General features: G+C 38.7%; 1 protein-coding gene and 1 non-coding gene across 6 annotated transcripts in view; both read right to left on the bottom strand.

The window, feature by feature from the left end:
* PATJ (PATJ crumbs cell polarity complex component) overlaps positions 1–15,089 on the bottom strand; it is a 396,968-nt gene that overhangs the window by 287,095 nt on the left and 94,784 nt on the right. For all 5 annotated transcript variants that reach the window (XM_031669412.1, XM_031669417.1, XM_031669416.1 and 2 more), the window contains 3 exons: positions 10,565–10,774; positions 6,467–6,586; positions 3,458–3,853 (listed from right to left, as the gene is read on the bottom strand). In XM_031669412.1, the coding sequence (XP_031525272.1) occupies positions 3,458–3,853; positions 6,467–6,586; positions 10,565–10,774 (726 nt within the window). The remainder of the gene's footprint in view (positions 1–3,457; positions 3,854–6,466; positions 6,587–10,564; positions 10,775–15,089) is intronic.
* LOC116272064 lies at positions 14,192–14,296 on the bottom strand. Its single transcript, XR_004180795.1, has one exon. It is a non-coding gene; the product is annotated as a U6 spliceosomal RNA (small nuclear RNA).

Here is a 15,089-nt window from a genome sequence, read left to right as displayed (position 1 = left end):
CTTTTAGTGTTTTTACTCTTCAGCTAAAATGAAGTATGAGGGTGGAAGAGAAAGATAAAGTTCGAAGTAGTTAGGTACCAGTTGCCCTCCACAAATACAGCTGACATCTACAGCTCCAAATGAATATTACAACCAAGACAGAAATAATAATGTTCCTTCATCCTTTGGGAGAGCACCCTCTAGAAGAGTATTGGGAATTCCATATTTGTAAGATTTGAATGTGTTTTTAAAATCTCAGAGTTTATAATATTAGATAATATCATGAAATAAATTATCACAAGAGTCCATTAGCAATACAAGGAGGGCAAACAAAGATTCAAGCCCGTCCTGATCAGTGGGTATAAGTGTTCATCACTGTGGAAGGGAGAAAAAGAGCCAATACCCTAAGAAAGCACATATAATGATTTAAAGAAAATAAAATACTATTTAGGCAAGAAACATTAGGGCTGAAATAGTCTTATTCAATGCCGGTTTGGGAGCCTATAGAGGTTACCTTTACAGCCTACATGAGAATTGGCAAAACAACAACAACAACAACAACCATTTTTATAGATTTTAAAATATGAATGTTAAGTAAACTTCCAGAGCAAATATTATAAATATACATTAGACTGTTTCATCTATAGCCTTAAAAGTATATACATTAAAATAAACTGATATTTCAGGTTGCCTTTTATTTCCGTAAACAGAAAATTTACTTTTTATGGAAGAGAATGGCTATTGCTGAATCAGTAATGAGAAATAAAAAGAGGGAAGCTAGAGAATTTAACATAGATTTAGTAATCAGGCTATTCATTCTTCGAATTGTAAGCACTGACTGTTGTTTTAAATAAGCCTCTTAAAGAACACTTTAACAGATAATAGAGTAAGTGGTTATGCCAGAGACGCTTGAACCAGAGCAACTCCATCTTGAACAGCACTGGGTAAAATGAGGCTGAGACCTACTGGGCTGCATTTCCAGATGGTTAAGGCATTCTAAGTCACAGGATGAGACAGGATGTTGGCACAAGATACAGGTCATAAAGACCTTGCTGATAAAACAGGTTGCAAAATCCACCAAAACCAAGATGGTGACGAGAGTGACCTCTGGTTGTCCTCACTGCTACACTCCCACCAGCGCCATGACAGTTTACAAATGCAATGGCAACATCAGGAAGTTACCCGATATGGTCTAAAAAGGGAGGCATGAATAATCCACTCCTTATTTAGCATATAATCAAAAAATAACTATAAAAGTGGGCAACCAGTAGCACTCAGGGCTGCTCTATCTGTGGAGTAGCCATTCTTCTATTCCTTTACTTTTCTAATAAACTTGCTTTCACTTTACTCTATGGATTCGCTCAAATTTTTTCTTGTGCGAGGTCTGGGAACCCTCTCTTGGCATCTGGATCGGGACCTCTTTCCAGTAACAGTTATATTGTGAAGAACATCAATATAAACTTATGAGAGGGATTTTTTTTAAACTTAATGTTATGCAAATGACACTTGAGATAAGAATAAAATTTTGAGTGACAGTACAGATTCAAAAATTGCTGTATCTCAAACAACCTAGTTAGAAATGAAGATGATATATTTGGAAAGCTGTGTTAAATGATCAAAAAGTGATTCCAGTGATAATGTAGATACTGACATTAAATATGTACTGAAGAATTCAAATAAAATTATATAATTAAATATGAGAATAGGCAAAAAAAAATTTAACATCTTACAGGTTTTCAAACTGAATGTTTAACTAAACTTATAAAGTAAATATTATAAGTATACATTTGACCATTTCATCTATAGCCTTCAAAGTTTATATATGAACTGGTATTTCAGGTTGCCTTTTATTTGGGTACATAGAAAATTATCTTTTAATAGAAGAAAACAGAACAAGGGAATTTTTATGAATATTCAGTAATCTTTCCAATTTGCTTCATATAACTGAATATGTATGCTGTTTGGCGTTAAGCACTGACAGATATGAGAGGCACTGGCAAATATAGAAAGTACCAACGTCAGTGGAGCACACCAGATTCCATGTGACCTCTTTCCAGAGGCAACCAGGCATCATCCACATATTCCAAAAACATCTGTTCTCTGGTACATTGCCCAGGGTCCTCTATAATAGTGAATCCTCCAGGGTCACATAAATACAACCAGCACAGCACCTTGTCCAAGAGTGGAAGCCACCAGCATTTGCATGAGGGGCAAAGTGAGAAAATGTCTAAGGGAGGCAAGGGCAGAAGCACCCTCTATCTGCCCACTGAGAGAACACATGAAGCCACACTTCATGTGTTCATGTGCACATCACAACAGGAAAGGTGCCAACCTCAGAGAGGAGAGCACCACGCTGCATCTGAACATACTACTAAGCTGTCTTTTTAAAAACGTCCCTATAAGTAAGTCTGTTTCCATTTGCCTAAAAGTTAATTTGGGGCAGGAAATTTAAAAATATATATATATTTTAAAGTCCTTAATGAAGGATTCCAATTAGTGACCGCCTGACTATAATTTTATTAAAAATAAAGTTTATTGGTGATATAATAGCAAAGGTAAATCTATTAAAATATAATGCTCTTCACTGGGCACAATGGTTCCTGCCTGTAATCCCAGAACTTTGGGAGGCCGAGATGGGAGATGGGAGATGCTTGGCCCCAGGAGTTCGAGAGCAGCCTGGGCAACATGGCAAAACTCCATCTCTACAAAAAAAAGAAAGAAAGAAAAAAAAAACTAGCCAGGCATGGTGGTGCATGCCTGTGGTCCCAGCAGCTCAGGAAGCCGAGGTAAGAGGATTCATGGAGCCTGGGAGGTGAGGCTGCAGTGAGCCATGAATGTGCCACTGCATTGCAGCCTGGGTGACAGAGAGAGAGAGAGAGAGAGGTTCTGTCTCAAAAAAAAAAAAAAAAAAGAAAGAAAGAAAATTATATATATATATTACAATGCTTTCCCACCAAATTATAAATAAACAGTATCTCAAGTATAAAGATAATTTTCTAGAGTTGAGTGCTTTAGCATCATACATAACACAGAGAACAAAGTGGGTGACCAAGATATAAACAACAATATGTATGTACTGAATTGGCCTTGATTTTGCCTGATAAATAAACTGTGTAAAAAATATACAGCTGTGTTTCCCTAGGGAATTTTTTTTTTTTTTTTAAATTACAAATGTTAAAAGAACTCTCCTCTGAAATGAGAAATTGAAAAAACATCACTAAAAAAGCAAAGCAAAAAAACCCTACAACAACAGCAAGGCAACTGCAGCTTATTGACCCCCATGAGAAAATGTGAAATACAGAAAAGACGAGCTTACACTTATAGCTAGACACTGGATGACACACCTTGTAAACAGTGATGACCTATGGAAAGGCCCATTTAAAAACAAACAACATTGAAGTGACATGAGTTAGACAGAGACACAGACAGGTGAGGAGAGCAGAAGGGGAGGTGTGGAATATCTGTTCTAATCTCTTACCACATTTTCAGGGCAATAGCCATACGGCTGTGCCTCCTGGGAATAGATATTCCTCCCGGATCTTGCCTCTTGAGATTCGGATGGTTCATTATCATGCAACCACTGTGTACCACAGTGAAGTTCCTTCAGGGAGGGCACAGGAGTGGCCTCTTGAATGTGTGACAAGGGATACAACTCCATGGACTGAGAGGGATCTTGATATAACTCATATTCTTCATCAACAAGCATTTCTCTTTCTTCATCCATTTCCTGCAATCTAGGAGTCAGAAATTCATGCATCTCCCAGGTCTCCTTGCTTTGCTCTATCTCTTTTTGTTGGGAATGGAAAGACTTTCCCAGATCTAGAAATGGTTCATCCACAAGTTCTTCTTTAAAATATGGTTCATCTCTAAATCCCTATAAATAAAAGATACAAAAAATGTGAAGTTACGCCTGTCCTGAAGCTGCACTATACAGATAAACTGGAAAATTTTCAAATGCTGGCGTGACTGCCTATGCCAAGGCACAGCTAACATGCACAGCTCTCCACAGCAAACATGGAGAAACACAAGCTTACCTCCACAATCCTCAACCCAGAAGAGAGACAAACAGTAAATTATGAGGCAGAAATCTGCCCTTGGCAAGGTGAATGATTTTGCTAAAACGTTCATTATACATTAACCACCTGACAATTCTCCACTAGAAGTAGGAATTTTGTTAAACTCTTACACTAAATATTTAACCCATAAAAAGTAGTACATAAGCATACATACACTTCAAACTATTATGTAAGAAAGAAAAGACTTAAAAGGTCAGGATTTTCAAGCTTAAATAACCCAAAAGAAATTATAACTATCTGAATGTTCAGAAAACACTCTCTATAAACTAAAGATATGTGGAGTATGTCTCCACTTTGAGTATGACTCTTTTATAATATTAAAAATTAACAAATCTTATTTTTCATCTGTGTTGAAAATATATAATACGAAGGAATGAATACAGTATTTTAAAATTAATTTATATTTCACTAATCAGAAGAGCTAGTGCATACAACTGAAATGAAATGTGCAGAAACTGTGTGGGTTCCCGGCTAAAACCTGATATATAGATTTGCTCAGACCATGACCTATCTCTGGGGAACCTCTGGGTGCTGGGCATAATGAGGTCCAGTTCTTTCTAAGAGATCAAATATCTTTCCTATTTTAAGTCCTATTCATTACTACCAAGTGTAAATTCCTGGAATAAATCTATTCTTTTCTATCGCCTTCTCCTTGCAGCTAAACATAATAGTAGGGAAGCTTTTAAATACATACAGTAGGGTCGGGCATGATGGCTCATGCCTGTAATCCCAGCATTTTGGGAGGCCAAAGCAGGAGGATCCCTTGAGTATAACAGTTCAAGACCAGGCTGGGCAACATAGTGAGACCCTGTCTATAAAAAAAAAAAAAAAATTTTTTTTGGCACCTGTGGTGCCAGCTACTTGGGAGGCTGAGGCAAAGAATTGCTTGAGCCAAGGAGGATGCTGCACTGAGCTACGATCACACTACTGCACTCCAGCCTGGACAACAGAGCAAGACACCATCTCAAAAAAAAAAAAAAAATACAGTATACCAAATACTGCAACCTGTGTTTTTTCTTTAATGTGGTTAGAGGATGTATTTGAACACATCATATGATTATGAAATTTTTTTAAACGTCTGCACTAAGAAATACAATAGACATTACAGAAACACATATCATCTTGAGACACTGTCTACATATTATGCAAAGAATATCACTAGACAGTTGTTATCAAGTAAAGCAAAACCATACTCTAACTGCAAAGAGCAACATAAGTATAATTCCTTTTAAGAATAAAAAAGGAAAGCTTCAAAATACATTTTCTAAAATTAAAGCATAAGGTAGGGTTTGACTAAATAACTCTTCTTTAGAAAGTATTCAATATGAATATTTTTTGTGTGGTTCCATTTTTATAGCATTTTAAATGTAGGTCTATTTTCAACAATATGTTCTACCATCCAAAATTTTAGGAATACATTAGTGTATGTTTGTTCTTTCAAAATGCTTTACATCTTGCCTTTATCATTTAGAGAGGCAATGTGATACGGAAGGAAAGAATTTAGTTTTAAAAAAATAGGCCGGGCGTGGTGGCTCAGGTCTGTAATCTCAGCACTTTGGCAGGCCGAGGTGGGGGGATTACCTGAGGTCAGGAGTTCGAGACCAGCCTGGCCAACATGGCAAAACCCTGTCTCTATTAAAAATACAAAAATTAGCCAGATGTGGTGGTGCACACCTGTAGTCCCAGCTACTCAGGAGGCTGAGGCAGGAGAATCACTTGAACCTGGGAGGCAGAGGTTGCAGTGAGCTGAGATCACACCACTATACTCCAACTTGGGTGACAGAGTGAAAGTCTGTTAAAAAAAAAATATATATATATGTGTGTGTGTGTGTGTATATATACATACATACATATATATGTGTGTATATATACATATATATGTATATATACAATGAGGCCAGGCACAATGGCTCATGCCAGGCGCAATGGCTCATGCCTGTAATGCCAGCACTCTGGGAGGCTGGGGCAGGCAGACTGCTTGAGCTCAGGGGTTCAAGACCAGCCTGGGCAACATGATAAAACTCCATCTTTACCAAAAATACAAAAAATTAGCTAGACGTGGTAGCACATGCCTGTGGTCTCAGCTACTCAGGAGGCTGAGGTGGGAGGATCACTTGACCCCAGGAGGCAGAGGTTACAGTGATCCCAGATCCCACCACTGCATTCCAGCCTGGGTGACAGAGGGAGATCCCATCTCAAATAAGAGAGACGGAGAGAGAAAGGAGGATTAGTTCATTTACCTATTTAGCCAAGGGATGGGGACAAGTTTTTGTCTTCTTTATGTCTTTATTTATATCTATTTAGCCAAAGGATAAGGACAAGCTTTTGTCTTATTTTCTTTTGTATTTTTTCTACATAGAAATTTCAGCTCATAGCAAATCATTCAAATGGGAAATAAATTTACTAAATACCTTGGGAGCTTCGAGTATTAAAGATGAATTTATATCATGAATTGTTCCTGAAAGTTCAGTCTTGTCTTCATTACTGCTTGAATGTAAAATATAACAACTTTCTTCTTCTTTATTATCTTCCTGAAAATATAAACCACATTTATTTATAAATAAGAAAATATTGTGGGGTGAGGGGCAAGGGGAGGGACAGCATTAGGACAAATACCTAATGCATGTGGGGCTTAAAACCTAGATGATGGGTCAAGTGCAGCAAATCACCATGGCACATGTATACCTATGTAACAAAACTGCACTTTCTGCACACACATCCCAGAACTTAAAGTAAAAGAAAGAAAGAAAAAAGAAAAGAAAAAAGATTCATTCGTGTAAAAAAAAAAGAAAGAAAATATCTTGGTTTCAAACTGTTCAGATTCTCATCTTTCCATTAACAGCAAACACACAACACAAAATTTATTCAAATTGCTTCATTAGAACAAACTTTCTTTAATAATTAAAAAGAACTCCATATTCAAGTCAGAGCTTCCCAAACTTTTTAAAGTATTTCTTAAAGAAAAATCACTTTCCCAGGAATAGACCTTGTATATATAACTATGTACCAGGCACAAATTTAAGTACTGTAAATATATTAAATATATTAACTAATACATTAATATATACTCTAAGACATGGGTCCTCTTATTAATCCTATTTTACTGGTGAGCAAAAGTGGACACAGTAATTTGCCAAACATGACATATACCAAAATTTCAACCCTGGCTGTCTGGTACTAGAGCCTGTATTCACAATTACCATGCCATGCAATCCTCATCTCTTTTTTTAAATTGAGACGGAGTCTCGCTGTGTCACCCAAACTGGAGTGCAGTGGTGCAGTCTTGGCTCACTGCAACCTCCGCTGCCCTGGTTCAAGTGATTCTCCTGCCACAGCCTCCGAAATAGCTGGGACTGCAGGCGAGCACCACTTTGCTTGCCAATGTTTTTGTATTTTTAGTAGACACGAGGTTTCGCCATGTTGGCCAGGCTGGTCTCAAACTCCTGATCTCCCAGGTGATCTGCCTGCCTCTGCCTCCCAAAGTGCTGGCACTACAGGCGTGAGCCACTTCATCTTACAGATGAGCGAAGTGGAAGCTGATGAGGTTGAATAACTGGCACAAGGACACGCAGCCTTGCAAACCACATAACTAAGCAAAAACCCATAGCTGTCTGGCTCAAAAGTTTTATTGTCAGTTCTGTTCCATTATTTCTGAAGCTATAATGCAGTTTTTAAAGTCATTTCAGCCAGTGCATGGTGGCTCACATCTGTAATTCCAGCACTTTGGGAGGCTGAGGCAGAAGCATCACTTCAGCCCAGGAGTTCAAGACCAGCCTGGGCAACATGGAGAGACCCGTCTCTATTGTTATATTAAATAATAACACTAAGTCATTTCATTCATTTTTGGGGTCTGGTATATTTGAGGCTGCACTTATCAACCTGTCATGTAGGTTTTAAGCCTCTTTTTAGAAAAGAGTTAAGATGAAAATATACAACATGAAGTGTATAGATATATACATGCCATATATATATAAATACAAGACTTAATACAAATAATTTGTTCTAATCACCATTATATATTTACAGTCTTTCTGCTCTACCCTGACTTTGGATCTGTAAAATAGGATTAATAAGAGGAGGTTGCAGTGAGCTGAGATTGCACCACTGCACTCCAGCCTGGACAACGGAGTGAGACTCTGTCTCCAAAAAGAAAAACAAGTGTGGCTCTGTGGCATCCCCCACCCCATTCCAACTCTCTCTCACTCCTGCTTTTGCCATGGGAGTGCCTGCTCCCGCTTTGTCTTCTGCCATGAGTAAAAGCTCCCAGAGTCCTCCCCAGAAGCAGATGCCACCATGCTTCCTGTACAGCCTATAGAACTGTGAGCTAATTAAACCTCTTTCTTACAAATTGCCCAGTCTCAGGTATTCCTTCATAGCAATGCAAGAACAGCCTAATACAATGAACACATCTATCTATATTTACCTATCCATCTGTCTATACATATGAGCACTTATAGTATGTTTTTTGTATTTTTTTTTTTTTTTTTTTTGAGACAGAGTTTTGCTCTTTTTGCCCAGGCTGGAGTGCAATGGCGCGATCTCGGCTCACCACAACCTCCGCCTCCCGGGTTCAAGTGATTCTCCTGCCTCAGCCTCCCGAGTAGCTGGGATTACAGGAATGTGCCACCACCCCGGCTAATTTTGTATTTTTAGTAGAGACGGGGTTTCTCCATGTTGGTCAGGCTGGTCTTGAACTCCCGACCTCAGGTGATCCACCTGCCTCGGCCTCCCAAAGTGCTGGGATTACAAGCGTGAGCCACCGCGCCCGGCCTTTTGTATGTTAAGTTAAAATGTTTCCTAGATTAAAGAACTGGAGTTAAAAAAATACCTTAGGAATTCTCTAGTCTTGTTCAGTCTTTTCAAAGATGAAAAAAAATAGGCTCAGAGAAGTGATATACCTATTGACCAAATTACTAGTATGATGTTTCTCAAAGTATAAAATTCTGCATCAGAATTACATAGGTGGCCCATTGAAGAAGCAGATTCCTGAAGAGCGTATCAGAATTACTAAATGAGAATCTCTGGGAGTAGAACCTGGGAAACTGCATTTTAACTCTCTCTCAGGTGATTCTTAAATATATTACATATCTTTAAGTTTGAAACCTACTGGGCTAACTCACAGCAAAGCTAGGGGCAGAGCCCAGGTTTCTAGAAATCCAGACTAACAATTTATTACAACCAAGCTATCTGTTCCAGACATGTTGCATACAAACTAGGCAAGTGACAACATAGTAATACAGGCATGTACAGCACTGTGGCTAAGAGCACAGGGTGTGAAGGTGCCCTGCTGAGTGCACATTACAACTCTGTCCCTTACTAGTTATAAGACCTTGGGTAAGTTACTCAATTCTCTGTGCCTCGATTGATTCATCTGTAATGAGGGTAACAAAAGGACTATTCTTAAAGTTGCTGTGAGGATTAATTTAGTTAATAGTTAATAAGTGTAAAGGGCTTAAAAGAACGACTGACATTTAGTAAGCACTTAAATAATAATAAAACTGGCTGAAAATCGTCATCATTAAGTTTCTGTTGTTGGTGGTGATGATGGCGCTTTGTTTTTTGCATTAGAGGCCTCCAGAGCACCATAACTGTAACGTAGCCTTCAGTCATAAGCAGTAACCCCTGACTGTAAGATAAAGCAACAAGATGACTTCAAGATGGTTTGACAATATAGGGGTTCTTGATGCTAGGAGTTACAAGGTGCTTTGATGGAGAGAAAAGCAGATTAAACTCTCACGGTTATACGGTTAAAATGCTAGAGTCACAAGGATTTCAACTTATCATACCATCTTGACATCAGTCCCAAACGAAAGTTAAAAAGGACACTTACTTTAATTTACATATAAGAATAGCCAGGTGCAGTGCCTCATGTCCCTAAAAAAGCACTTTGGGAGGCCAAGGCAGGCAGATTGCCTGAACTCCGGAGTTCAAGACCAGCCTGGCCAACATGGTGAAATCCTATCTCTACTAAAAATACAAAAAATTAGTAGCCAGGCACGGTGGCACATGCCATTAATCCCAGCTACTTGACAGGCTGAGGCATGAGAATCGCTTGAACACAGGAAGCAGAGGTTGCAGTGAGTAGAGATCGTGCCACTGCACTCCAGCCTGGATGACAGAGACTCTGTCTCTAAAATAATAATAATAATAATAATAATAATAATTTACATATAAGAAATGTGCTGAGAGCTTAGAAGTCTGTGCTAAAAGCATGAAGATGAAAATAGCAGTAAGAGTGGTAGTAGTAGAACTAGCAACATTAGCAGCTAGTATTTATGTAATAATATGCTATGTACTTAATGAATATAACCTTTAAATCCCAAAACCCTATGAGGTAGACATTATTTTTTCTGATATTGTAAGTCAAGGACATTAAGAAACCTGCTCAAGGTCACACACATAGTAAACGTAAAACAGAAATTCTTGGCCAGGTATATGTGTCTCCAAAATCCGTGTTTTTAACTGTTGCACTATTATTACTTCCTATATTAACAAAATACAACACTCACCACCAATGGCTTACAGATGCCAAGGCGTACTATGCCTGGCGGCACAGCTTTCAGTATTTCCACAGCTTCAGCAAGTGAGGTGTTGTCCAAACAGTATTCATTGACTGAGACCAGGCGGTCTCCAGGTAATAGTCCCCCACTTCTTTCTGCTACACCATCTGCTACCAGGGAGCGGATCACAATCACTGATCTTGTAGAATCTAAAGGGTCCTATGAATCAAGCAAAGAAGAAAGATGAGTCCATGCACTGAAAATAAATATGCAGCCTTAGGACAGCTTGAGTTGACTGATGAATCTTATTTGACCACCTACTTCATGTGTCTGGCACTCTGGTGATAATCTTCTAAACAGGTAAAAATAAACTAAAATCTCACTCTAAGTCAGGTATGGTTGTACACCTCTGTACCATCCCAGCTTCTTGGGAGGCTGAGGTGGGAGGCTTGTTTGAGCGCAGGAGTTTGAGATTAGCCTAGGCAATATAGCAAGACCTTCTTGCTAGAAAAAGTTTTTTTAATTAAAAAAATTAAAAGGCCAGGTGCAGTGGCTCATGCCTGTAATCCCAGCACTTTGGGAGGCAGGAGGATCACTTGAGCCCAGGAGTTCAAGACCAGCCTGGACAACATGACAAAATCCCATCTCTGCAAAATATACAAAAATTAGCCAGGTGTGGTGGTGTGTGTTTGTAGTCCAAGCTACCTGGGGGATGGAGCAGGGGTTGCTGACGTGGAAGGATTGCTTCAGCCCAGGAGGTCAAAGCTGCAGTGAGCTGTGGTTCAGAACTCACTGCAGAGCTGTGGTGACACAGCAAGACCCTGTCCCAAAAAATGAATAAATAAAACATCACACAAATATCAGGTTATATCAAGGTGAAAATATAATCTTAACAATTTCAGTGGCATGTCTGAGTGCCCAAAATATATAGACTTCCTGTTAAAATTTTTGGTGATTGATATTTGGTTGGACCATAAGAGGTCTGGGAACAGTTGGGCAAGATTCTCTGACATTCTCAAGCACAGTCATATGATGGACCCAAGATAAGCCTGTCTGTTACTCCTCCAGAGTCATAAGTAAGCTCCAAGAAAAGCATGAACATAATCACAAATATAAAACGGGAAATGATACTCCGTTCTTATACCTTCACAGTAGTACAGAATCCTATAAAGTCATGCAAATCCAGAAAAGACATGGAAACCATGGAAGATTCTACTGTATTTTAAAAAGTATATTTATAAATAATGTGACCTAAAATTATGATATAGAACCCTTAGGTCACAACTATTCCAATACATAGTTAAATATGAATTTATGAACAAAAGCAATGTACAGATCTTTCGCCCATTGGGAGGACCCCATATTTCTTGATATTAAACACTGAGGACAACATTGACATTCAATACACCTGGTTTAAAAAAAACAATTTATATCTCCACTATTGTTTTTTAATTTAACAAACTGATATATAGCACTTACTGTAGGTTGGGCTTGACAATCACTAATTTATCTAATCCTTACATCTCCAGGATGTAGGCAGATTTATCGTCTGTGTTTTACAGATGAGGAAACTGAGGCTCAGAAAGTTAAGGGAACTAGCCAATATCGCCCAGCGTATATGTGGCAGAGCCAGGATCCAACCAGGCAGCCTAGCTCTTAAGTCCTTACTCTTGACCACCTCACTCTGCAGCTTGCTCTGCATAGTAATGGTCAGAAGAAACGGGAAACAAAGAGTAGTAAATTGAGAAAAAAGAAATATTCATATGGCCATCTTATGATTGAGCAGAGTCTCTTAATTTGTCTTAACGGTGGAGGTGTACAGCACTATTACAGAACTTTTAACCTAGCAAGGGGGAGAAAAAATAATGACATCCCAAACACAGCAGCATTCACATTGGTTTCTCTATGCTTCTCCCATTATTTCATTATGCACATGCTGTTCCACAAGGCAAGATATTGTAACCTGAGATTCTACTACTCTAGCCTCTCTTAAACCCTTCCAGAGAAAGTAGAGAAAAACTGCTAGGTTTTGTGTGGGAATTATAAAACTTTGGAATTAGCAAAGTAAGAATTTGCCAAGTTCCCGGCTATGTCTGTTTGAAGTGGCTGATGATTCTCTTGAAGTTTTCTGATTCAGTTTTCTATGCCTTTGTGTTTCAGACATCAGGGTTCATTTTCAAAGTACTGCATGGAATTTTAACCAAATATGCCATATTTAAATCAACAAAGGCTACACAGCTAATTCCTTGAAGAATGTCTTCAAATGTAACTTATCTTGGTTTTTGCAACTAACCTTGCCTTTCTACCCCCGAGCCAAGAGACTCTTCAAAATTTTCTTACATGCTCTGATGTATAACACCACATATTTATGAAGAGGATTAAAAGTAAAAAAGAGTCCAGGGAGCTCACTAATAAAATACTGTTAAACTATAATTACACCAGTATTTTCAACTAGAGGGAGCTATTGCATAGGAAGAGAACAGAAGAGAACCAAAAAGTACAGTGGCATATCAGCAGGCAATCGACGCGGTAATATAAAAGAGCTGTCTATTTTGTCACTGGCAACCATGAATCACAACACACTTTTCATCCTGAAATATGAAACCATTACATTTTAAGTTTGACACACTAATAAATAAGCTGTACAATTATTTCCTTCATTTAGGATGTCAGTTTTTGATGAAAGGCTTTTTTATTGGGGGGAGAAGGGAGACTACATAATAGCTTATTCCTCTCATGAAATGCATAGCAGTTAACATTACTTCATATTATTAATTTCTACACTTTCTTAGAGAAAACTGCAAGAGCAAAATATACCAAAAGCAAATAAATGGTTGTACTAAGTTGTTTGTGAATAATCTCTGCAGTTTCATATAACACCAAAATTTTAAAATACTATTTTTAACCCAAATAGGTGAGGAGGTTTTCAAAATGCAACCCATTGAATTGATAATTTAGGAACATTTTAAAGGAAGATTCCCCAGAAGGAAATGGAAATAGACTTCTACCCTTGAAAGGTGAACGTATTTCCCTTATTGCCAGAAAAGTCATTGTAAGTACTAATTTACACAAAGTGAGGCCTTCTTTAGACCTCAAACTAGTGACAGGTGTGCTTGCTTACTAAAATGTATTCAGGTTTAGACCACTAGTTATGCTAAACAATAAATCCAATCTACCACCCCTTTTCCTGGATGACAGAACCCAAAGGCAGCTTCTTTGTTATTTGGGGGGCAGGGAGGGGACAAACTAGCCACCTCTGAAGATGCCCCATTATGTATAATCGCTGCTTCATTTTCTATGATGACTTTTCTGCCTCTGATTTCCCACGTAGCTGAATGAAATCGCTTTAATGAGTAACAGTCATTTCCTTTCATTTCCTTTACATCACATGTAGCAGCCACCCCATGGAAAAACAGCAGCTGCTACTGCCTACTGGGGTGGCTGCTATTCTTGAGGCTTTGCTGCATAAAAATGCTCAAAAACCAGCCTGACTCAGGCTGCTTCTCATCAGAAAGGTCGATTTTCTGAAAATACAGTGTACGACATTATGTGCATGTTATAGCAAACAAAATGTTATAGAGATACTTCTCAAAACCCTTACCCAACCCCGAGACCCCCAGGCATATTTACATAGATATATATATGAAGCGCTTCACAAAGGTGCATGTTATTCTTGCACGAGGGTCACGCTGATGATCTCTGTATCACTACAATTGTAGTATATATGCTGCCAATGTGCACACCCCCAGTAGCACCTTGCTGAAATTATTTTAACTGTCTTCCTACTAAAAACAAAGTCCCCATCAGTTTTTATCACCTTTCATCATAATTTCAAAATCTCTAATATTTCTTCTTTTGGCAAATAACACTGCAAGGAACACTGTATTTAAGAATCAAGATGCTGCTTTAGACTAAATAGCCAATAGAGGGCACTAGAGACCAATCATAGAACATGAGAAACATGTACTATGCGAGCCATTCTCTTCTGAAGGAATTTTCTTCCTCTTTATTCAAAAGGTTTATATTATTACACACACTGTAACAGTGTCCCATATGTTTGGTTCAACCCATTTACTTCTGAAAGTTGTACCCTACACCTCTTTTTTTTTTTTTTGAGACAGAATCCCTCTCGGTCACCCGGGCTGGATTCTCGTGCCTCAGCCACCCGATAGCTGACATTACAGGTGTGCGCCGTCACTCCCAGCTAATTTTTGTATTTTTAGTAGCGACGGGGTTTTGCCATATTGGTGAGGCTGGTCTCGAACTCCTGGCCTCAACTGATCCTCCTGCCTCGGCCTCCCTATATCCTCTGAGTGGCATCAGCATATACCCAAGAGTTCCGTTCTCCCCCTCACCCCTCCATTGAGTTGCTCACTAAGGCATGTCAGTTTTTTTATCTCAGCCTTTTATCTTTTCTGATTCTTCCTTTCCGTTTCCACTGCCACAGCCTTGGTTCAACTTCTCGTTATTTCTGAGCAGCTGCTACAGTTTCCTCATAGGTCTACCTGTCTCTAATCTTGCCCCCATGAGTCAA

This window comes from Papio anubis, chromosome 1 (assembly GCF_008728515.1).
Source record: "Papio anubis isolate 15944 chromosome 1, Panubis1.0, whole genome shotgun sequence".
In the NCBI taxonomy this organism is placed as follows: domain Eukaryota; kingdom Metazoa; phylum Chordata; class Mammalia; order Primates; family Cercopithecidae; genus Papio; species Papio anubis.
This window is presented reverse-complemented; position numbering and strand designations above follow the sequence as displayed.